Source organism: Pempheris klunzingeri, chromosome 17, assembly GCF_042242105.1.
Source record: "Pempheris klunzingeri isolate RE-2024b chromosome 17, fPemKlu1.hap1, whole genome shotgun sequence".
NCBI lineage: Eukaryota > Metazoa > Chordata > Actinopteri > Acropomatiformes > Pempheridae > Pempheris > Pempheris klunzingeri.
In genome coordinates this window covers 5,941,223-5,964,221 of record NC_092028.1, presented here as the reverse complement: position 1 = coordinate 5,964,221, position 22,999 = coordinate 5,941,223, and the positions used below count along the sequence as shown (strand labels likewise).

At 42.2% G+C, this 22,999-nt stretch overlaps 1 protein-coding gene across 1 annotated transcript; it reads left to right on the top strand.

Moving 5' to 3' along the window:
* Positions 1-279: 279 nt before the first annotated feature.
* On the top strand, positions 280-21,489 carry abcc1 (ATP binding cassette subfamily C member 1 (ABCC1 blood group)). The gene is made up of 31 exons (XM_070847241.1): positions 280-365; positions 2,147-2,323; positions 3,138-3,266; positions 3,931-4,068; positions 4,176-4,301; positions 5,085-5,146; positions 6,417-6,548; positions 6,647-6,874; positions 7,696-7,873; positions 8,256-8,417; positions 8,577-8,669; positions 8,787-8,990; positions 9,280-9,426; positions 10,293-10,380; positions 10,537-10,606; positions 10,909-11,035; positions 11,551-11,727; positions 12,528-12,695; positions 13,713-13,887; positions 14,116-14,176; positions 15,000-15,126; positions 15,233-15,440; positions 16,640-16,950; positions 17,198-17,397; positions 17,541-17,667; positions 18,206-18,307; positions 18,529-18,675; positions 18,809-18,967; positions 19,520-19,686; positions 20,332-20,526; positions 20,788-21,489. Exons 1-31 carry the CDS (start codon positions 318-320, stop codon positions 20,894-20,896), a joined length of 4,542 nt encoding a protein of 1,513 aa, XP_070703342.1. The 5' UTR covers positions 280-317; the 3' UTR covers positions 20,897-21,489.
* The last annotated feature ends 1,510 nt before the right edge of the window (positions 21,490-22,999 follow it).

Genomic DNA, 22,999 nt, shown 5'->3' with positions numbered 1-22,999 from the left:
TTTTAAATGCATGATTTTACTTGCAACAGAGTATTTCCACAGTATAGTATTACTACTTTTACTAAGGCAAGAGATCACTTTTCCACCACTGACTGAATGTCCAGGTAGCAGTGAGAGGAGGAGGCGGAACATGAGTGACAGGAACACACACAGCCAGCAGGTGGCAGTGTGCATATTTTACACTCATTTGTGAACGACCAAAGAAGAAGAAGAGCAGCACCTTCCGCTTTGCCTTCACAGTCAGGTTACAAAACCAAAGCTGAGCTCCAAAAACACTCCGAACAGCCAGGACTTGAACTTCCATTGCGTCGTAGTCAATGGGGTTCGATAAGTTCTGCAGCCAGGACAGTTCCGATCCATTCTGGGTGAGTTTGTTTTCAACACCTTCATGTCTTTTCTTGTGTGTTATAAGTCTGTCCAGTTGTTGTTATTAGCTACCGGCACATGCTAATAGAACTGACTTACCCCGGTAAATGAACGTAACATCCCTGCCGAAGCCGGCCACATAACGCTAGCAGCTGTCCTACGTAACACCGGCCTGACTTCACCCAGTAACCGGCTTAACGTGCCGTCCCGGTGAAAAACATGTGCTCCTGACACAAATCACTGCCAAACTGCCACCAAGCCACTTCGGACACTTCTAATATGCGGCTTGTATCATTTTATTGTGAGAGAACAGGGGAATGGTTTAGAGGCTGGGATATGAACCGCACGACCCCAGCTCCTCTGCTACAGTGTCCGCACCGTCCGCCACCACACGCCGGTAACGTTTCCCGCATCATAACTAGCCGCGCTCCCATCCTCCGAGGTGCAGCACCGACACAGCCGGCTTGTTGTGACACCGATTGGGGGTTTCTGCCACTGTGTCTCATCAATGTTAGAGGGGGGGGGCGTGCCAGAACAAACAAGAACTGTCCCCTGTACAGTGTGCACGGGGCTTATGATTATAATGCTATCATATTTTGGATGATAAAGTGCTAAATAAAAGTTAAGGTTACAGTTTTTGAGTTACCACTTTCTAGTGTTTTATGTGACTGACTGTTTTTGACAGTCAGTGTGTTTCATTAGAGTTCCACACAGCTGCTATCAAAGGCACAGACATGATCCAACCTCTGGTGATTTTACTGTCCTCTAAGCCCAAGCCGGGTCCCTGCCAGTGGTGGAGCGTAATGAAGTACAGTTACTCTAGTACTGTTAATGTGATGTTCTTGTACTTTGCTTTCGGCTTCTCTTCACATGTTTCTCTCATACTTTCACTCCACTGTACCTCTGATGGAAGTAGTGCACTTTTTACTTCAGTATTTACTACTTCATTACTACATTTATGTCACAGCTTTAGTCACTTTACAAATCAAGATCTATACATGCAAAGTATATGAACGGTTAAAATCTGATGCTTTGACATAAATTAAGCTGCTCAACAGTTCATATAAGTAAAGCTGAAACCATTAGTACAGTAATTATTTAATCCATTGACAATAAAAGACTTAAACTGTTTTGATGATTGTTGAAGTCATTCTTCTATTAATTTCTTGCCATTTCATGGTTCCAGCTTCTCAAAATTGAGGATTTACCGTTGTTCCTTTGAACAATTTATAATGTATTTTTAATAATGTTGACTGTTTGTTGGACAGCATAAGCATCAGGAAAGTGTCACTTTGTGCTCCCGGGCATTGTGACAGCATTTCTCACTATTTTCACAACTTTTTCAAACCAAACAATCAATTGATTAATTCAGAAAATAATCAGCAGATTAATCCAAAATAATCCAAAAATCATTACTATAGAGAGTGCTGTATTTTCATACAACAGCATTGAATCAATTAACCGTGTGGAATATAAATGGTTGATTTGTAGTGATGAAAGCAATAATTATCTCTCAGCTTTTACAACCACTTCTAGCATATTGTTATCGTTTTACAACCGGATAATTTCCTGATGGTCATACCAAATTACCAGCCCTAACAAACATGGATTATGGTTATTGTGCATCTGTTAGAACTTCTCCTGTGTTTCACTGCCCCTAGTGGCCAAAATAGATCATTGCCGGTTCAAAAGGTAACAACATAAAACTAAAAAGCAGTGTTCACATTCAGAAGTGGCCTTTTTTGTTTTTATCCTCTAATTTCTTGCTTCCTGTAACCAGGATTGGAACCGTACATGGTACACTTCCAACCCAGACCTCACCCAGTGCTTCCAGAACACTGTCCTGGTGTGGCTGCCATGCCTCTACCTCTGGATGTGTGCCCCCATCTACCTCATCTACCTCCGCAGCCATGACCGGGGCTACATATGTATGAGTCACCTCAACAAGGCTAAAACTGTGAGTGATTTTACCCATGTTTATCTAGAGGAGTCTTTTATCTAATTGTGCAGGTTTTTATTTACATTGGATTTTTAAAATTATTTCTGCTCTTGCTGTGTTACTGGGGCAGACCAAAAACTCAACCTCTAACACAACAATGTGTATATAAAGCTCAGGTTAATAGTTCAGCTGGAGTGTGGAGATCCATACATCATATCCTGAATATGATCCAGAGTTCAAGTGTACATCACATATTTTTCATTTTGTAAGTGAACTGTTTTCCATTAATGTCCTCACTAACAGGAATGATGGGTAGTTATCAATCATTCCCATCGTACCTGTCTGCGGCTCGCAGGTCACTCACTGCCTGACGGTGCAGTCCAACGGTTGTGACTTAATCATGCCACACAAGCATTAGCCACAGCTTATCATTGCAGCTTATTTTATTAATATCCTACATTTATTTTTTTAAGCATATAAGGGATATAATAAACACATGAGATAGCTACAGATGAAGACAGGTCATTTTAATTGAACATGCAGCTTTGGGGCCCCCTGGTGCATTAGGGGCCCCATTCATTTGCATAGTCCGCATATAGCAAGAAACGGCTCTGAATATAATCACATATAACAGTAAAACAATCAAGCAATGTAAACCATGAGAACCTCTCCTGTAACAGCGTTCAGCGTGTCTAACTTTGTTGAGTGGAAAAAGAGAGCTCACTTTAACAATAATGTCTCAGTTGCATATTGTTAGTAAAAATGACACAGTTTTACACCAAACAGAGTTCATAACAGGTCAGAGAGCTGTGAGCTGTTTTTCTCCCCACAGGCTGTTGGCCTACTGCTGTGGATTATCTGCTGGTCAGATGTTTTCTATTCTTTCTGGGAAAGAAGTTATGGCAGCAGTGTTCCTGCACCCGTCTACCTAGTCAGTCCAACCTTACTGGGCCTCAGCATGGTGAGAGTTTGTCTCTGTCATTTAAGGCTTTAAAGGGAATGTTTTTTTTAATAATGCTTTGGATCTTAGATGTTCTTAGTGTATTTAACTTCTGCCATTTCCTCCAATGGAATCCCAAGGTGACAGGATATGTAATCTATCCTCTGTGTTCAAGGCATAGACTGCATTTAAAGATGGACAATGCATCTCTTCTTGCTCCCACTGTAAAAAAAAAAAAAAAAAACATGAATCCAGAATGTCCAGGATACGGGCACAGTAGTGAAAGCAGTGATAGTGAACACATGAACATTCATTAGCGTGATTACAATAATCTAAAATTCTAGAAACCATCCATTGTGATTTTATTTAATTTGGCCCATGTCCCATCTGCTAACATGGAGGGGGCATGACTATGACTTTTGCTGCAGCAAGCCACCAGAGGACAATAGAGATGTTTCGTCTTGACTTTAGGGGAGCTGTCATGTCGCCCGTCTTTATACACAGTCTGTGGTCAAAGAAAAGGTTTCAGTTTTGAAACAATATAAAGAGAATCATTAAAAACATTTTGTGAAGAGCAGGAGCTAAAACTGGATTAAAGCAAGTGCAGGCGTGTTTGTTTCAAGTAATATTTGTATGTTGGGCCAAGTATGATGTATAAATGTGTTTTAATATGTGCATGCTCCAGTTGCTGGCCACCTTGTTGATCCAGTATGAACGGATGAAAGGAGTTCAGTCTTCTGGAGTAATGCTGATCTACTGGCTGCTGGCACTGCTGTGTGCCACAGTCACCTTCAGGTCTAAGATCCTCCAGGCCCTAGACGAGGTCAGTGTGGAAGGAGCGGGGCTGAGCCTCTGGATATGTGACTGTAAATCAATATGTAACACCAAGTTCCATGGGCTGAAAGTGTTGTTTTTTTTTTTTTTTCAAAGCAATTGACAGTGTCTGTGTGGAGGTACACCACCTTCTATGTCTACTATGCTCTGCTGCTGGTCGCTCTGTTCCTGTCCAGCCTGACGGACCAGCCCCCGCTCTTCTCCCAGGCTGTTAAAGACTCGGTGAGGCTGCATCACACTGTAAATCTGTCTCTGTCTCTCTGTACTCCTCTCTTCAAGTTTCTCACATTTATACGGAGTGGTGGAAACTGTGACACCTCTCTGTAAATGCTTGCTTGTTTTAAATACTAAAGCTGAACAAGAGAGCCCCAGAATCTTCAAATCTGATTTCCCAGTTGCATGTTGCATTGAGACAGTTTTGTCTTATCATTCAAATTCTATGAACACAGGTGGAGCCTGCTGATGGGGCATCTATGGGTTAAACCTCCCATCCTAGTGCAGCAGCTAGTTAGAGAACCTTGGCATCCTTTGTTAAGTTTGACAGTTCAGAGTCTTTTTGTCTAAAGCACATTTATAGATATTTATTTGATGTCCTTCACTGATTCTAAATATGTGCATCACGTCTGTGTCTACAGATTTCAGTTTGTGTTTAGACTCTGAAAAAACTTTTTTTTTTTAATGCAAACTGCAGTAACATGTTTTTAAGTAATTAGCTCTACGAGCTGTGAGTTACAGCTGCTGTAGTTCCACCTGCAGACAGTATTGGTGAGCGGTCAAACCAGCATCCAGACTGCAATAACTAACTGCTCCTGTTGTTTTTAGAACACCTGCATGGACCTTTCCCTTTGCACAACATCTTTGCCTCACATCCCCCACATAACGCATGTGGTCACAGTGATTGCTGCTATGTTAAATGGATGCTTCTAGATACTGATAAAAAGGTCAGGTCAGTATCTCAGCAGCAGAAAAATCCTTTAGATCTAACATTAATATTTCTGTCCTCAGAATCCCTGCCCTGAGCCTGGAGCTGCTTTCCTCTCCAGAATAACCTTCTGGTGGATCACCAAGTAAGCAAAACGTTCATGTCCCTGTAGTGTGGATGGAGTGGAGTAGTGTGGCTATTTGGGAGTGTTGACAGACACTGCAGCTTAATGAAGATTGTAGACATGAGAGAGTTTGATCTCTGTATGAGCTGTTTCCAGTCTCCAGCTGTCTTTGTCTTATGGGAGATTTAACAAATGCACAAAACATTATTACTCTACTACATTATTACTTAATAGATCTCCACTTTATTTGTTTATGTCAGACTGCTGAAACATCATATAAGCTTCAGCCTCCTCCACCTCTGTGGATTTCTTTCTCTCCAACATTTACATTAGAAATATGTTTCCTACCAATAAGGGATCCTTACTAATATGAACAGGAGGAATGATTGCAGCAAGGAAAAACAGTTTCAATGTGCATATGGGCTCTGCTTAGAACACTGGTCAGAGAACTGGTCACGGTGTAGGCTGTGAGAAAATAACAGTCCTATAATGTTTGATTTTGATTCAACAAAGAATCGCTAATAAAAAAATAAAAAAATATATCACATTTATGATGTTTGATGAGATAATTTCACTAATATTGTGGTCTCAGTTACAAGCGTTTCTCATAGAGGAGCTGAAGATTTTTTTATTCCCACGGTGCAACATTGCTTTACTATTGACAAAGGCAGTAAGAGAGACCTGAGCAGTTATCTGATATCTACTTTGTTTCTTTGTTAAAGTGGTGCCCAAGAGCTTTCGCATGCTCTGGGACATTGTTGTACAGGTTGTATCCTTCTGCCTAATATGCTGGATTACTCTATAGTGTTCTAATTTTGGTTTTACTTTGTTTTAAAAGAGGGTTCAAAGTGAAAATGAAACTGTCCTGAGTTATTATACTGATGGATCATCAGTATAATACTGTAATAAACTGATGGATCATCAGTATAATACTGTTATATACTGATGGATCATCAGTATAATACTGTAATAAACTGATGGATCATCAGTATAATACTGTTATTATACTGATGGATCATCAGTATAATACTGTAATAAACTGATGGATCATCAGTATAATACTGTAATAAACTGATGGATCATCAGTATAATACGGCATGTGCTGTGTTACCCAGTTCATGCAACTGAGCACTGCATCACAAAAGCATTTATGACCTCAGGCCTTTTTAATAATCTTTTCCTTTTACCAGCCGTGACCCTCTTGGGTTACTCTGGTCTCAAATTGCACTGTTGAATTGTTTGCCTTGTATCGCTTCTTTCCTCCACCCATCCATCTTCTTGTCTCTACCAGGATGATGGTGACGGGCTACAAGCGGCCATTGGAGGAGAAGGACCTGTGGTCTCTGAACCCTGAGGACCGCTCCCAGAGAGTGGTTCCACAGCTTGTCAGTCGCTGGAAGAGAGAGGCCCAAAAGGTCAAAAGGTCAGGAGATCAGTGCAGCAGGGAAGGACACAACGTAATTGTTTTCCCAGAATGTTTAATAGAGACAGTCTGCTTTTCTTTCTGTTCTTTTTTCCCAGGACAGAGCAGAAAACCATGTACTCCCCCAAGCGGGCCCCCCACAGTGAGGGCAAAGAGGGCCGAGTTGTCGAAGAGTCTGAAGTTCTACTTGTAAGAACCCCTCAGAAAACAAAGGAGCCCTCCTTGTTCTGGGCTCTGTGCCTGACCTTCGGGCCCTACTTCCTCATCTCCTGCCTTTACAAGATCATCCAGGACATCCTCATGTTCGTGGGGCCAGAGATCCTTCGGTGGGAAACCTCTGTTTTTCACACACATATAGACCCTTTAATACAATGACATTGCCTTGTAGCATTATTTACATTTTTTTATCAAATGGAAATTCATCATTGATGTATCCGGGGTTCACGTATGCACTTTTCATAGTCTAGAAGTTGCATACAGTGGGTCAGATATAAATGTTTGGGATAGATGGCATTTCTACACTGAATATATCATTATGGACCAAGAAGACTGTGCCATTCGGGTCCGCCTTATGTGGCAGAAAGTGATATGATGCCTTTTTTATGAAGCCCTCAGTGTCCCACAATCCACCAGTCATTTGTTTAAAGACGTATCTGTTGGGTCATTGTGAGCATATTGTTTTTGTGAAGGTTTCAGTCACTGGCAAACTCATGACACGGATCAGACTGAATGCCACTTTAGGACTGCATCAATGGAATCTAGATATTACAGTCATTTGTAACTTTCTTACTTCGAAGAGGTAGCATTAAGCTGACACACCTTTTGGTGCAGGTGTAACTAATAATAACATTTGCAGTGAAGATGGGTATGAAGATATTTTCACCTTGTTTCATTTGCTATTTTTGGAAATAAGGAAAATAAGGAAATAGTTGCTCAGTTTAATTAATGTCTTGTAATGTAATGCCATTGAAAGAGGCAAAGACCTTGTTTGGAATAAAACTGTTGAAGTAACTGAATATTTCCTTTACCCGCAACAAAGCTCAGAAACTAAAGAGTAGATAAACAACTTTTTGGGTGATTTAATGCTGGTTTAGGGTAAACATGTCCATGAAGTTCACCTTTTTTCACTTCACTGGATCCCGTCCAGGCTGCTGATCCGCTTCGTCAACAACTCTGATGCCCCCTCCTGGCATGGCTACTTCTACACTGCTCTGCTCTTCATATGTACCTGTGTGCAGTCGCTCATCCTCCAGAAATACTTTCACGTCTGCTTTGTCTCAGGCATGCGTCTGCGCACTGCCATCATCGGAGCTGTCTACAGGAAGGTAATGCCCAATTCAAATGCGTCTGTAGTGTGACTTTAGAATTTCTCTACTCTATTCATGGTAAAGACTATGTAAATACAGTAATGAAGGACAGAAAATATATAAAAGCACAGGCTAAATAACATTCAATGGAGTTTTAGTAAAAGCCAGGTACTGCTCATTCCTTCCACTGTTTTCATCCTGGAGGAAGTTGTTACTGTTTAAGCCCTCATGACGTTCTGAACACAAACAACTGAAGTTGATTAAAACTACCAGTAACATATAACATCAATTTGTGGTTTGATTGTTCTCCTGGTCAGTTGTGTGCAAGCTTTGGCTGTCAATCTACAGTTGGACTCTAACATCTGTACGGACTTTTTCCTCCCTGGATCTGCTCTTTCAGGCCTTGGTTATAAGCAGCGCATCACGCCGCACCTCCACAGTGGGAGAGATTGTCAACCTGATGTCAGTGGACGCTCAGCGCTTCATGGACCTCATCACTTACATCAACATGATATGGTCTGCCCCTCTGCAGGTGGTGCTGGCGCTCTACTTTCTCTGGCAGGTAGGATCACAGAGCAAATACAGACTCTGCTACACAGGTCCAAGTTCACCATCATAGCCAATAAGAGCTGTACGCCAAGGCAGGCACACTTCAGCAGTCAACATAAACGCTTGGAACTTGTCTTCTGGTTAATCGGCAACATTTGTATCTGATGTGCAGAACCTGGGTCCCTCTGTGTTGGCTGGAGTGGCTGTGATGGTTCTGATGGTTCCTGTTAATGCCGTCATTGCAATGAAAACCAAAACCTACCAGGTGGGACTTTTCCACAGATGCCACATTGTCACACAAATCACTTTTGTTTCTTAAAACCATACAGAACTTCATAATGAATTCCACGTATTATCCTTACTGTCCCTGTTTCTTGAGCAGGTGGCCCAAATGAAGAGCAAGGACAGTCGCATTAAGCTGATGAATGAGATGCTGAACGGCATCAAGGTGCTGAAACTGTATGCCTGGGAGCTTGCCTTCAAGAACAAGGTGTCAGAAATCCGTGAGAGTGAGCTGCAGGTGCTGAAGAAGGCTGCCTACCTGGGTGCGATGTCCACCTTCACTTGGGTCTGTGCACCTTTCTTGGTGAGTCCAGCACAGAAGGCTCGACAAGCACCACAGTGTGCAAATGAAGTGCATAGTTTCAAAATCATCAGAACACAGCATCATGTTGTTCAGCTCGTACACACACCCAAGACCGCAAGTCAGGCTGTACTTCACTTGTAGGGAAACTACATTTACTTTACAACTACTACTTTACCTACTTATTTACTGCAAATAACAAAGTGTGTCATCAGAACACTTTGTAAAAAGCTGTAATTCCATCAAGAGCTCTTTCTAGGTGTGATCTCACTCCTGCTGGGTCCGTCTACAGGTTGCCCTGTCCACTTTCACTGTATACGTGCTGATCGATGAAAATAATGTGCTCGATGCCCAGAAGGCCTTTGTGTCACTGGCACTCTTCAACATCCTGCGGTTCCCTCTCAACATGCTGCCAATGGTCATCAGCAGTATGGTGCAGGTTGGTGTGCCTCCATTCACGTTCTCAGCCGGTCACACTATCAGTTATTCCACCGGATAGCATTGCCTTTATGTTTAGATTTCAAATAGTAACACCAATTGACAGCATCACATTACGAACACCATAGCAACATGTCTAGAGATAGACGTTTGACAGTACTGTGTGTACGGCTCATTTAATTAGACACAAGGAAGACAGAAATGCTAATAAACAGCACATTACCACAGCTTTCAGTGACTGCTGACGTGTAGAGCAGCAGCACCAATGTCTGGTGGCATTCTGGTTGAATTATTCGACTTCCCAATTCAAATGGAAGGCACTATGAATCCAGGGCAGAACTCTTAATGTCTTAAAGGGGTGGTTCACCGAAAATACAAAACAAAAAACAACTTGCCCCAGGATTTGATGATTTTACATTTTTTGAGTGTTGAAAAGAAGGAAAAATGAGACATAAGACTCAGAATTTGAAATTTGTAGCTTAATAGGTATCAATGATGTCTGTTGCCTTGTCATCAACTCTGACACCATTTGCAGGAAACGTCTTCTATGTTGTTATCTAAATGGTTCACATACAGACATTCTTTTGCCATAAATTTTTTGAGATAATTTCAAATTATTTCATATGAACTTATGTTGTTTCACAGAGCTCCATTACCGCCGTGTGGCTGAGGGCTTCAAAAGATATCATATGAAGATTTAGGAATGACTTGACAATACTTAACTGTGTTAGTATTGTTTTAGGGATTCAGAGTAGATGAAAAACTGTGGGCAGAACCAAACTATAGTGACTACATGAATTATGAATCAGCCTTGTCAACCTCCCTCTTGGTTTCTGTGGGTTTTCCTCCCTCTGTGCTTGCCTTCAGGCCAGTGTGTCCTTGAAGCGACTGAGAGTATTTCTGTCACACGAGGAGCTGCAGGAAGACAGTGTGGAGCACAAAGCTGTCGCAGGCTGTGAGTCTTTGTTTTTATTTTCTGCTTTTCTATATATGTCTTTGTCTGTTGTGCCCTCCTCCTTCTCACTGAATTGTACATGCCCTCATGTTGTGTAAATCCTCTGTCCTGTGCTTTACACACTATATGAATACAGCTCGTCTGTCTCTCTTCCAGCCCCACACAGTATCTCCATAGTGGATGGAGTTTTCAGCTGGTGCAGAACAGAATCACCGACGCTCAAGAAGTATGTGTCATCTTCCCTCCGGATGCTTCAGTGCATTCATATAAGTAAAAAACAAAAACATTAAAACAATGTCATTCTCAAAATACAGACTTTCCCACAACACATGCGTCCTAATTTAAAAGACAAGTCTGTCTTTAAACAACAATACCACAGTATCATACAAAACAGCAAACTAGTAATTATTTATAGACTTACAAATAATACATCTGGATTTTTAAGTATTGTATTAATTCTCTATTAATAATTGAACCTGGTTCCTTAGATGGACTTGAACTGACTTGAGTCTCCCTGTGTGTTTGCAGGCTGAATGTGTGTATCCCAGATGGGTCTCTGGTAGCTGTGGTGGGACACGTGGGTTCAGGAAAGTCCTCGCTGCTCTCCGCCCTGCTTGGAGAGATGGAGAAACTGGAGGGAACCGTGGCGGTGAAGGTGGCTGCTCTCACTCTCTCACACAAACGCACTGAAATAGCGAGACGCTCGTTCACGGCAACGTGCACTAAAATAGTTAGTCTGCTGCTTTTCCAACATGGAGTAATATGAGATTTTCAGGGCTGAGTAACACAGCTCCTGGAAAACTGTTATTCCATTATATTATTATTATTCCACATAAAGTTCTCTGTATCTCAGAATCACATTTAATCATGTCAGAAAATGTACAGTCCATTTTGTTGTTTGGCCATTTCACAGAATCAAATGTGGCAAGGTATCAGTGAAGATAGAAGGCAGTCCGAGTTGAGGGTGCTTAGAGAAACTCACTGTATGTAATGACATCATGCTGGTTTTCCCATTAATGTGAGTGGTTATTGGCAAGTGATATTACATACCCATGGACTGTGGGAACATTAAATCAGAGGAGCAGGACTGCGCTCTCTCTGGCTGCTTGTCTTCAACTACAGAATGCCAGGAAATCTACAATGTGTGTGCTGGCGTGTGTTGCCCTGCAGGGTTCGGTGGCCTACGTTCCCCAGCAGGCGTGGATCCAGAATTCCACATTGAAAGGCAACATAATATTTGGTCAGGAGAGGAGAGAGGCCTGGTATCAGTGCGTGGTGGAGGCATGTGCCCTTCAGCCGGACCTGGAGATCCTTCCTGCTGGAGATGAGACCGAGATCGGAGAGAAGGTATCAACTCATGACCACACAGTCCATTTATATGCGTTATATGAGTGAGAGTTCAAAGGTCGTCTGCACTGAAAACACTCTTGGTTGGGTCTCAGCAACTGACAGCAGTTTTGGGGACCAGGGGGAAATATCACGGTTATTGTTTTGATATTTTTAAGTTGGCACTGAGCTTTCTCCAATACATAAGTTTCTCTTGTCTAGAATAAGCCATTTGAGCTGCTTAGGCTGGGTGCACTAACAAGGATTGATTTTTACACACCAGACTTTAAAACTAGCGTAAAACTAAGACGGATTAAATGTAAACCTCTTTAGATATCAGTTGAGTTTTTACTCTAAACCTGAGAAATGTGTGTGAAATGTGATCCTGTATTCATTTCAAACTTACACTTGAGGAAGATTAACTGGCTGACTTTTTGAGATGGACTGAGGAAAATAATCCGTTTTGACAAAAAAAAGTTAAAGGATGAGTCTTACAGTAGTTAAAAAAATCACAAGAAATTTGAGTTACTGCAAGGCTGCAATGCTTCTGAGACAATAAACTGGACTGGAGTCCCCAAAGACTCTGGTTACTGGTCAAGGGGAAACCCCCACTCAAGCCACAGGCCCCACCCTACATACGAGGGAACTGCAGCCCCCAGAGGAGAAGGTCCCTGAGTTTTGCCTAACTTGTTGACAATGCTCCTTTTAACCTTTGTTAGAAGTCAATTTTATGAAATCAACACAGACACACAAGGCACAGCAGTCTGTGAGAAGGTATCCACTTCTATCTCTATCTTTTTCTCCATCTCTCTTCTGAATAGGGAGTGAATCTGTCTGGAGGTCAGAAGCAGAGAGTGAGTCTGGCCAGGGCCGTCTACTGTGACCGTGCTGTTTACCTGCTGGATGACCCGCTGTCTGCTGTTGATGCTCACGTGGGAAAGCACATCTTTGAACACGTCTTTGGCCCAGAGGGGCTGCTGAAGGACAAGGTGTGTGTGTGACCTCAAGCTTAACCAACCTAAAGCACCATATAGAGGCTCATGGTATGGAAATATCTAATATTTTCACACAAATTTGTGTTGTGGTTATAGGCATGGAATAACACAACTGAGAGAAAGCTATGTCATTACATCACAGAATCACAGAACATTTGTGGTGTAATGTGAGTTTCAGGAGTGAAGGAAAGGCAAAGAACAGTCGAACACATCTATCTGTCAGCTGCTGTCTTTTCACTAGTTTTTAATTATTTAATAATTGTATAATTAAATATACATATCAATAAATTACTTCTGGTAACACTATTTGGCAAGCTATTACTGGAAATCCAGTCATTTAGTTCCCATGAATTGCCCACAGGCCCTTCAGCCGTACACTGTAGGATGTACACAGCACACAGTACAGGTGTAAATTCTTGTCTTATGTGAAACCACTGTTCTTCAGGTTTAGGATGAATAGCTTCTGAATGAATGGTTAGAACTGCAACAGCCACGGGCACTGGCACTGTGGTGGCTTGTGTGGCTTGAACACTGGGGGATTTCCCCCCCCCGCCCAGATTCCAGATAACAAATATGAATTAGATCCACTGGTTGTTATAGTCTAAAGTGTTTTTCACATCAGATTTCCATATGTCCATAATCAATCCAACGGCATGATGTCTATAATTTGTAACTATTTACTTCCAACAACATGGCACAAAGCCATCCCCTGGTACTGGTGTCATAGACTTCCTCCTGTGTTGACTTATCGTTGCTCCAGGACCCTTTAGAGTATTATATCATTTGGCTTCATGTTGCTTCTGACAGGGGACCATCAAAGTCATTAGATTTACTAGGAGCTATGAATGTTGGAACAAAATTTCATGGCATCCAAAAAATGTGATATTGACAGATTATGTCAGTGGGATGGAGGGTGTATGATATATGGCTTCAGAAGTTTTAATGGTTTTTGGACCATTATGATTGTGGTGACTTGTAATGATTTACAGTAAGTATGTTGCATGTGTGCAGACCCGTGTGCTGGTCACCCATGGGCTGAGCTACCTGCCCCAGGCCGACCTGATCCTGGTCATGGTGGAGGGAGAGATCACAGAGATGGGCTCCTACCAGCAGCTCATGGCCACAGAGGGAGCCTTCGCTGAGTTTCTGCGAACATACACAGCTGTCGACCAAACTGACAACAGTGGTGAGACACACCCCACACATGATGTCAGGTGGAAATTAGCCTTTTAAAGTAGATTTTTGTTTTCCTTGATTAAAACGAGGAGAGGTTTGTCATTGCATTGCTGAGACTGATCAATCTGCTCAGTGAACATTAACTGGTTTGGATCTTGCTGCAGTGATTGCAGATAATATTTAGGGATCAATCTTTGTCATAAAAACAGATATTTTTTTGTTTCCTTCCTACATTTAGAACCTGTACCAAAGGCTGGAACCAAAGCAGTGGAGAATGGCAGTGTGACTGCTCTTGTTGGGTGAGTGAAGCTAATATTGCAGGCTTGGACCTCATGCAAGAACATTTTTGTGTTCTTATCTCATCTTCTCTTACCTTCTCTAACAACTGATGCACTGAACTACAGACAACTGAATACTCAGAATAACAGGGTCCCAAGGATTGTGCCTTGCCCCCCCATAATTCAGTGTATATACTCTGCCATTGGGACATATTTTATATAAACAAAAATTCAGGACCATCATTGTATTGTATATCAGTGTTCATTTGAACACAAATTACAAAAGTTGTTCAGTCATCTTTTCTCTTTCAACCTGATGTCAAGACACTTAGACAGTCATATAATATCAGTTAGATTATTGTAATTCATTGTATTCAAGGCCAAAAAAACTTATCATGCCTAGTCTATCAATCATACGACAGGTCTGAACTGCTCCGAATGTTTTTTTTTTAAAGGCTAAGGTATTTCTAAACATGCATATTTTGGTTTCGAAATTACTGGTGGGTTTTGGAATTGGGCCCAAACTTTTGTTTGTGTCATTGTGTGACTGGTGTTTTTAAAGGGAAACAAATTATTTCTGTATCAGAAAAGAACACGGACAAACTAACCAGTCGAGGGCAGTGGTAGGTCAGAACCTCCTGTGTTCTGCAAAATAAAAAAAATGCCCCTGAGAAGAAATCTGCATACATGAGGCTCATTACTTAAATATCTATTTCATCATGAAAAGTTTGTATATTTTGCCAGTACACCTAATCTGCAATGGGTGGTTGAATAATTTTGAGTGTAATTGTATATAATAGTTGCTCATCTCCTCTGTGTTTATTTGTGTTTTCCTTGTATGTAGCAGTGTGGGTGACAGCAGTGTGTCCAAACTCTCTCAGACGGGCAAAGACGGCAACGTGGTGACCAAAAAGGCCAAGAACCCCGAGGTGGGCAAGTTAACAGACGCTGACAAGGCCAGCACTGGACGGGTAAGTCGAGGCTTTGACATGCTCAACCACAAAAGAGCAGAAGAATTCATCAATACATATCCATGTCCCACAGCCTTAGCCCACCTGCTCTCCTGTCCCTTTCCAGGTCAAGCTGTCTGTGTTCTGGGCCTATCTGAAAGCCATCGGAGTTCTTCTGTCCTTCATCAGTCTGATGCTCTTCCTCACCCATCACCTGGTCTCCCTGTTCTCCAACTACTGGCTCAGCCTATGGACTGACGACCCTGTGGTTAATGGCACTCAGCCTAACAGACTGATGAGGCTCGGGGTGTACGGCTCTCTTGGCCTGTCCCAAGGTGAGGTGGTCTTAGGGAGAGAAGCTTAAGGAAACTAAGGAAAAGAATCGATCTGACACACGATAAGAACATGGATGCTTCTTCAATGGTGTCTTTGCCTAGACTAAATACATCCCCAGTCATTCTAACGGTTAATAATGGGCTAACGAAGGTTTGCTGTCAGTCTGAACATTTCTTGTTGTGGCGCTGCAGTTTTAAGGCAACTTGTTGTTGCATCAGATCAGCTGCAGCATTCAATCACTACCAGATTTATAGTGAAGGGATATGAAGAAGCAAATTTTCTTATTTACCGCTCATGCTATCTGTCAGAGGTAGGGACTTACTCACATGACTTGAGACATGACACAACAGGAGCCATGAATGTAGCGATTATAGACACTACTCTCACTACTAAAAAAAAAAAAAAAAGACCAACACCAACGACTCATGCCTACACTTGGACTTGACATCCTCCTCAACCCCAAAGACTGAATAACGATGTTCTAAAATGTGTTTGAAGGAGGGGCAATCAACCCTGAATGTTCCTGACAGATACGCGCAGATATACTACCATCAACCAATCACATTGCACAAGCAAGTGTGGAAGTGTGGTTTGCAGCAGAGAAAAGTAATGACTTGTTTAAGACTTAGGACGCAAAGTTTCCGACGACTAGTTCACTTGGAGCTGAAAGTGCAGCTCATTGTGTCGCTAAGTTCTGGTGACACTTGTGTAAAAAGATAACTGTAATGATGACTACAAATATACTGCTTTTAAAAATCATTCTAACTCAAGTGGATGGCAGATTCCACCCCACAACTATGAAGACAAAAACAGTGGAGAATGGTATCGCAGGGATCACTTCAGATCAAAATCCATCAGGACTTACACATTTGAACATTTTAAGTGATATACTGCCAAACAATCTGTGGTGCTGATGGTCTCTGAGGTTCATTTAGTCCTTTCTGATGTCCTCTGTGATGATCGCCATGATATTAGGATATCATCAAATTGATGTTGATTCCTAAAATTCAACTCTTGTAAGAGAGCTTGCGTCGCTACCATCGTGTTAATTGTTATAGTCCTCTCTCATGGTATGGATGGTCTTTCATGCTTTTCACAGTAGGGTACTTTTCGGACTTAACTGTGTAAAAGCGTGCTTTGAAATTCATGCAGCGTATTCAGATCATCTTACCCTGTAAACCCCACTGCTCTCTTTCAGGGGTGGCAGTCTTTGGCTACTCGCTCTCCATGTCCATCGGGGGCATCCTGGCATCCCGCTGCCTCCACCAGTCCCTTCTGTATGATGTCCTGCGCTCACCTATGTCCTTCTTTGAGCGAACCCCCAGCGGCAACCTGGTCAACCGCTTTGCCAAGGAGATGGATACCATTGACTCTGTGATCCCCAGTATTATCAAGATGTTCATGGGCTCTATGTTCAATGTGTTGGGTTCTTGCGTAATCATCCTGACTGCCACACCGCTGGTAGCTATCATCATTCCCTTTCTCGGTCTGCTCTACTTTTTTGTGCAGGTTAGTTGGAATTTTTCAGAAGGCAAAACTTCATACATGTTCAATGCATTTTGGTTTCCTTAACACAGGGGACTATGTTTTCAAAAGGTCTACAGTTCCCACACTGATCTTCATCTGATGTGGACATAAGGATCCTCAAAAAGAAGTGTCACTATCCTCCTACGTCTTGCTGCCCTGTATTCACTTCAGTCTGGTTAATCAGTGTGATTGAAGTTTTGTCAGACGTCTCTCTCCTTCTTCTGTCCAGAGGTTTTATGTGGCATCATCTCGACAGCTGAAGCGTCTGGAGTCAGTCAGCCGCTCACCCATCTACACTCACTTCAATGAAACACTGCTGGGCACCTCCGTCATCCGAGCCTTTGGCGAACAGGAACGCTTCATCCACGAGAGCGACCAGCGGGTGGACCATAACCAGAAGGCTTACTATCCCAGCATAGTCGCAAACAGGTTAGACACTGTTACTGCTCACTCTTCCTTCACTTACTGCATTGTCTTTAGGGAGGAAAACACAATTGAACAGAGATCCAGATGCATTTTGTTCCCACAGAGTCGTCTTTCCTTATTGTTCCCTTGAATTTGTCTTTGTTTAGGTGGCTGGCAGTTCGCCTGGAGTTTGTAGGAAACTTCATTGTGTCATTTGCTGCTTTGTTTGCTGTCATAGCCAGAGAGAACCTCAGTCCAGGCATTATGGGGCTGTCTATCTCCTATGCCCTCCAGGTAAATGCTTATACTCATACCTATCTTACCAGTTCCACTTCACATCACACATATCCAGAGGTAGAGAGAAGTGGCAGGTAAGAAACCACTCTGTGTGCACATTTCTTTGGCCTGAGGTGTTGAGTTACTGGTAATTGTTATCATTATTCTTATAAAAATGATTTGTTATTGCTATGTGATAAATAAACATTGGTTGATATATTATTGCAGGATTAGTTATTCTAGGAAAATCCATATACACATCAGCCTCAAAACTCCAGGTTTTCCTTTTCCTAACTTGTCACTTGTCTGTATATCATTGCATCATTCAGTGTATGAATCACTTTGAATCACTACCTTTCGATCTAAATTTCATTCACCTCCATTGTATTGGGTTGGATTCAGAGATGTGCGACAGACATCTGAAAACCTGGATAAATAAAACCAAAATTAGTCGCACAGATATATGTAAGGGAAAGCATCTTTTTCAAAGTGGTGAAGTGACCCGATATGTTTGAGTTTTTGTTTTAATCTTGGCCTCCCTCTGTCCCGTGTGCAGCTGACTGCATCTCTGACCTGGCTGGTGAGGATGTCCTCTGATGTGGAGACCAACATAGTGGCCGTGGAGAGAGTGAAGGAGTATAGTGACACAGCGAAAGAGGTACAAAGAAAAACTAATTCCAGAGATCAGTTTTCAGTGTCTTATGAGGGAGCATGTGTCTGCATTACTACAGTTTCACACAACTACAAAAAACTATATCCATTTCTGAACTCCACAGCACTCCAACAAGGGCTGTGACCACTTATTTGTTTCTTTAGCGGTAAATATTAAGTATTCTTTCTGTAACATAGTGATTGAAATGTGTATTCTGTCACCACCAGGCAGAATGGAAACATGAGCCCTCCAACCTCCCTGCAGGCTGGCCCACTGAGGGCTGCATAGACATTAAAGGTTTCAGCCTGCGCTATCGCCACGATCTTGACCCGGCCATCCGCAGCATCACCATCACCATTACTGGAGGAGAAAAGGTCTGTTTTAACATCTTGACTGCAGGGGAACTTATGAGGGATTTTGCATGACTGTGTTTCTGTATTACATCTGAGTTGATGTATGTATGTGCACAGTATGTCTGTAACATTTGCTGCTACATCTACTCATAAGGTTGGGATTGTGGGACGCACTGGAGCAGGGAAGTCATCCCTGACGCTGGGGCTGTTCCGGATGATCGAGGCAGCCGAGGGTTGCATCCTCATTGATGGGGTGGACATTGCTCAGCTGGGCCTCCATGACCTCCGCTCCAGAATCACCATCATACCGCAGGTCAGTGCAGAAGGGATGCAGAAGAACAGGGAGTTAAATGACACCAGAATGGTCTAACTGGGATGGAAATGACAGCTGGCCTCAGGTAAACTTTGGAAAATGGCGTCATGCCTACGAGGCACCTGACTAGTTATATGCTAGCTGATGCTAGGTATTTCCAGGCTAAAGAAACAACAGCTGTGCCCCAATTGACAGGTGACACCTTCTTCATAGTCTGAATTCATAGTGACAGAGTATTTCCTCATTGTATCTATTGCCAATGTGGATTGTCTTTGCTCGAATTTGTAAGACACACACAGCAATGTACAGTATATCAGTCCATTGTGTCCCTTGTGTAGTTTTGGTGACACTTGGGCAGGACTCAATGATGGTTTTAGTGGAAGTATAAAGCATGTAATCTGTTAAGGAGGTGCAGCTTCAGTGCCCCTGGCAGATAGAGACCTCGAAATAGGGTACAGCTAACTTCTAAGCTAACCGTCTGAGAAATCCAAATGGCAAAACAGCTGGTCCCATGATGTGATGCACAGACATGCAACCCTCTCCCCTCCTCAGGACCCAGTGCTGTTTTCAGGCTCCCTGAGGATGAACCTGGATCCTTTCGACAGCTACACCGATGAAGAAGTATGGAGGGCTCTGGAATACTCCCATCTCAAGAACTTTGTGTCCAGCCTTCCCAACAAACTCAGCCATGAGTGTAGTGAAGGAGGAGAGAACCTGAGGTATAACTGCTTTACATACAGCCAAGCACAGAAACAGCCGTTAACAATAACACTGTTCTCACTCACTAACTATTCCACCTGTTTCTTATTTTGTCGAACAAATATTAATCTGAACTAAACCTTTAAAACGCCAAAGTCAAACAATAACAGAAACAAACTAACCTATCGAGGCTGCGATAGAGCAGCAACTCCCACGTTTTCTGAGGTCAAATGAATGTTTTTGCCATTGGAGTCTGGTGGCTTTGAAGAGAGCAATATAATGGTCTGTCTCTGTAGGGATCCTTTTTGTAAAGTTTTTAGACTCTTCAAATAACAATCTGAGTCTGTCAGTAGCAAAAATTCATTAATAAGCTTAACCTTCTATGCAGCAGACTTCAGACTACCGAACTCCAGTACACACTGCAAGCTTCCATCAACACATGATCATGCATCAGTAGGTAGACAGCAGAGCGCTTCATGGGTCCTAAAAAGTTTACCCAACCCAAAGATGACCACGGGCCACCCAACCTAACACTTAGATTGGCCCATCCATTTCAAAACACCTGAGCAGCAAGGACCAAACACACCTTTAGGAAGAAGTGTTGCCCTGTTTGCTGATGTGCAGCCTCCAGCCTGTTTAAGCACGTCTGTGTGTTTTGCCTCCAGCGTGGGTCAACGGCAGCTGTTGTGCCTGGCCAGAGCTCTGCTGAGGAAGACCAAGATCCTAGTTCTAGATGAGGCCACAGCGGCTGTGGACATGGAGACCGACAACCTGATCCAGTCCACTATCCGCTCTCAGTTTGAGGATTCCACAGTCCTGACAATAGCTCATCGCCTTAACACCATCATGGACTACACCAGGTACTGTGGGCTGTCTGTGTGTGTGTATTATTATCATTATTATTGCATCCAAGGTAAATATAATTTATGTTTTACTTTTTTGTTACCCTAAAATGATGGATTCTGATGTAATCTGGAGATTCAAATAAGCACATGCACACACAGGTGATAGCAAATGCAGAGGATGTTATTGCAGAAGAAGCAGCATTGCACCGTTACTTCTTGTTACTTCTTCCTGCCGGCTGTATAGAAATAATTTCATCAGTATTCTGGATCTCCTAGGGTCCTGGTGTTGGATAAGGGAGAGATGACAGAGTTTGACTCCCCCGCCAAGCTCATCGCTCAAAGAGGATCCTTTTACAAGATGGCCAAGGATGCTGGGCTGGTCTGAAAGCAGGAGGTGCATCGCTTTGTGAGCCATTTGCACTTCCTCTAACTCAGGACCTCTGCAGCAGGGAGCCAAAGAGTGAGAGGCACATAAAGAAGGGGAAATGTTAAGATTTTGAGTGTTTAGCTATTTAAAGGTGTTGATGAGAACAAAAGGTTTGGTTTGACCCGCTTCACTCTACACTTCCGTCCTCGTATGCCGCCTGCTCCAAACAACCCCGCTTCTTCTGGCGCTTTTCACGTTCTTTCACTGCCATTTCTGCCGTGGAAGAGGGGGTGACAAGTTCTAGAAAGGGATGTACTGTATGTGGCTTTTATTTTGGCAGAGCATGGTAGGTATGCTTGAGCAAGGAGGGGAGTTTTACTTCTTCTCAGACAGACTTCCATGCGGTCTGTCCCTTAAAGAGTTCAATCCTGGTTTGTGGTAACACCATTGCTGGGGTCAGTAGATGGTAAAAAGAATGCTGTCCCGTAAGTAAAGATAATTGTATAGTGCCAAATGCTTAGACTGCGCATTAAAAGGGCACCTGGGTCTTCCCATTGTCCTGACAGAGTAGCAAAGGTTAAATGAGAAATTGCTGCCTCACAATTGCCTTGTCCCAATTCCATACTACATACTAACGGTACATAGTATGTTCTATATACTCAACTTTGGAGTATGCTGGGGTGTTTTTTTACAATCAACATACAGCATTTTACAGTTTTATACTAACAAGGAATGATACAATCTGCGGCCTGCACTGTATTAGGCCCATATTGAGGGGGAAAAAAACATCATTTTGAGAACACAGTTGTAATATTACCAGAATAAAGTCACAACATTTAGAGAGTAAAGTCATAATTTTATGGGTTGTTTTAGAGGGGAAATATCAGAAGAGCATTTAAATGACAAATGTGGAGCACCTTGTGAAGCTCTACTTTAATGTAGAGTTCACAAACAACATTTATTTTTTCTTTGGCACATCAGCACATGCTATTATTTTTGGTTGCTGATATCCCAATATATTTCCTTAAAAACTGGGTGGTTTACTCCACATTTTACAATTTTAGTCTCATAAGATTTTTTTTATCACACAATTATAATGTTATTCTTGTAATATTACAATTTTTTTCTTGAAATATTGTGATCTTATTGTCCCAAATTGCAACTTTATTCTTGTAATATTATGACTTTATTCCCCCTCTGGCTTGGTAAAGTGGGTGTCCTAAGGAGAAGCCAAGTGGATTCAGAATCAGCTTAGACTCAGTTAAGTGTATGGAGTGTATGGAGCTGGGACACTGCTGATGTTTTGACCTTGTAGCTAGCAACGCTAGCTGAAACAGGGCAATGCACTTGATTTGGTTAGATGAATGTAAGATGATCAGGAATGATTCTTCTAAAACAGGAGTCTTTTCAGTTTTACTTTCAGAGCATCATAAGGGTTAGGAACATTTTAGCAGATCTGCCCGTTGGATTGGTCAGGTTCCGTTGGTGATGTCATAGACCCAGCCAGTGGTGCTTTGTAAATCAGGACATCAACAATCAACAACTCTTGGAATCTGTTAGATAGATTCCACTTGACTGTTACTTTATATCCAGCACTGATTATTTATTGTGTATTTGTGTTCTTTCAGCAACAGCTTTAAATTGACGCATCCATGCAAGCTGCCGATTTAGTTAGAGGCTCTGCTCATGTAATAAGTGCTTTGGAGCTGGAGTAAACGACATGCCATTGTTCCAGTGCATCTTCAGATTCAAGTTGGTGATTCTTGAACGGACGTTTTTAGACTTGTGTTCTGTTCTTCACCCATCCTCTGTCCGTTCCCATTGCTATGTAGCCTGGGATGGATGCAGAAAACCAAAACAGATCAGCGCTAAACAGGTAATAAGGCAATGGATGTGCACAAAATGGACATTATAATCATTTCTGGTTTATTTTTGATAACTGTGCACATAACATATCTTTCTAATACTTTACAGCACACAATTGGATGCATATCAACAAGTAAAAAAAAAAAAAAAGATTCCTATGTTTTCTCCCTCCAGCTCCAACAGCAGTTTTCAAATTGATTTGACGCTCTGTTATATTTCATTGTAATGCTATATTCATATTAGTGAGTTACTGTG

Excerpts from the sequence above, each read along its gene's own strand:
- abcc1 (XM_070847241.1), top strand. The coding sequence starts at position 318 with ATGGGGTTCGATAAGTTCTGCAGCCAGGACAGTTCCGATCCATTCTGG. Across the intron at positions 2,324-3,137 it reads ACCTCAACAAGGCTAAAACT|GCTGTTGGCCTACTGCTGTG; the intron begins GTGAGTGATTTT and ends TTCTCCCCACAG. Across the intron at positions 4,302-5,084 it reads CCCAGGCTGTTAAAGACTCG|AATCCCTGCCCTGAGCCTGG; the intron begins GTGAGGCTGCAT and ends TTCTGTCCTCAG.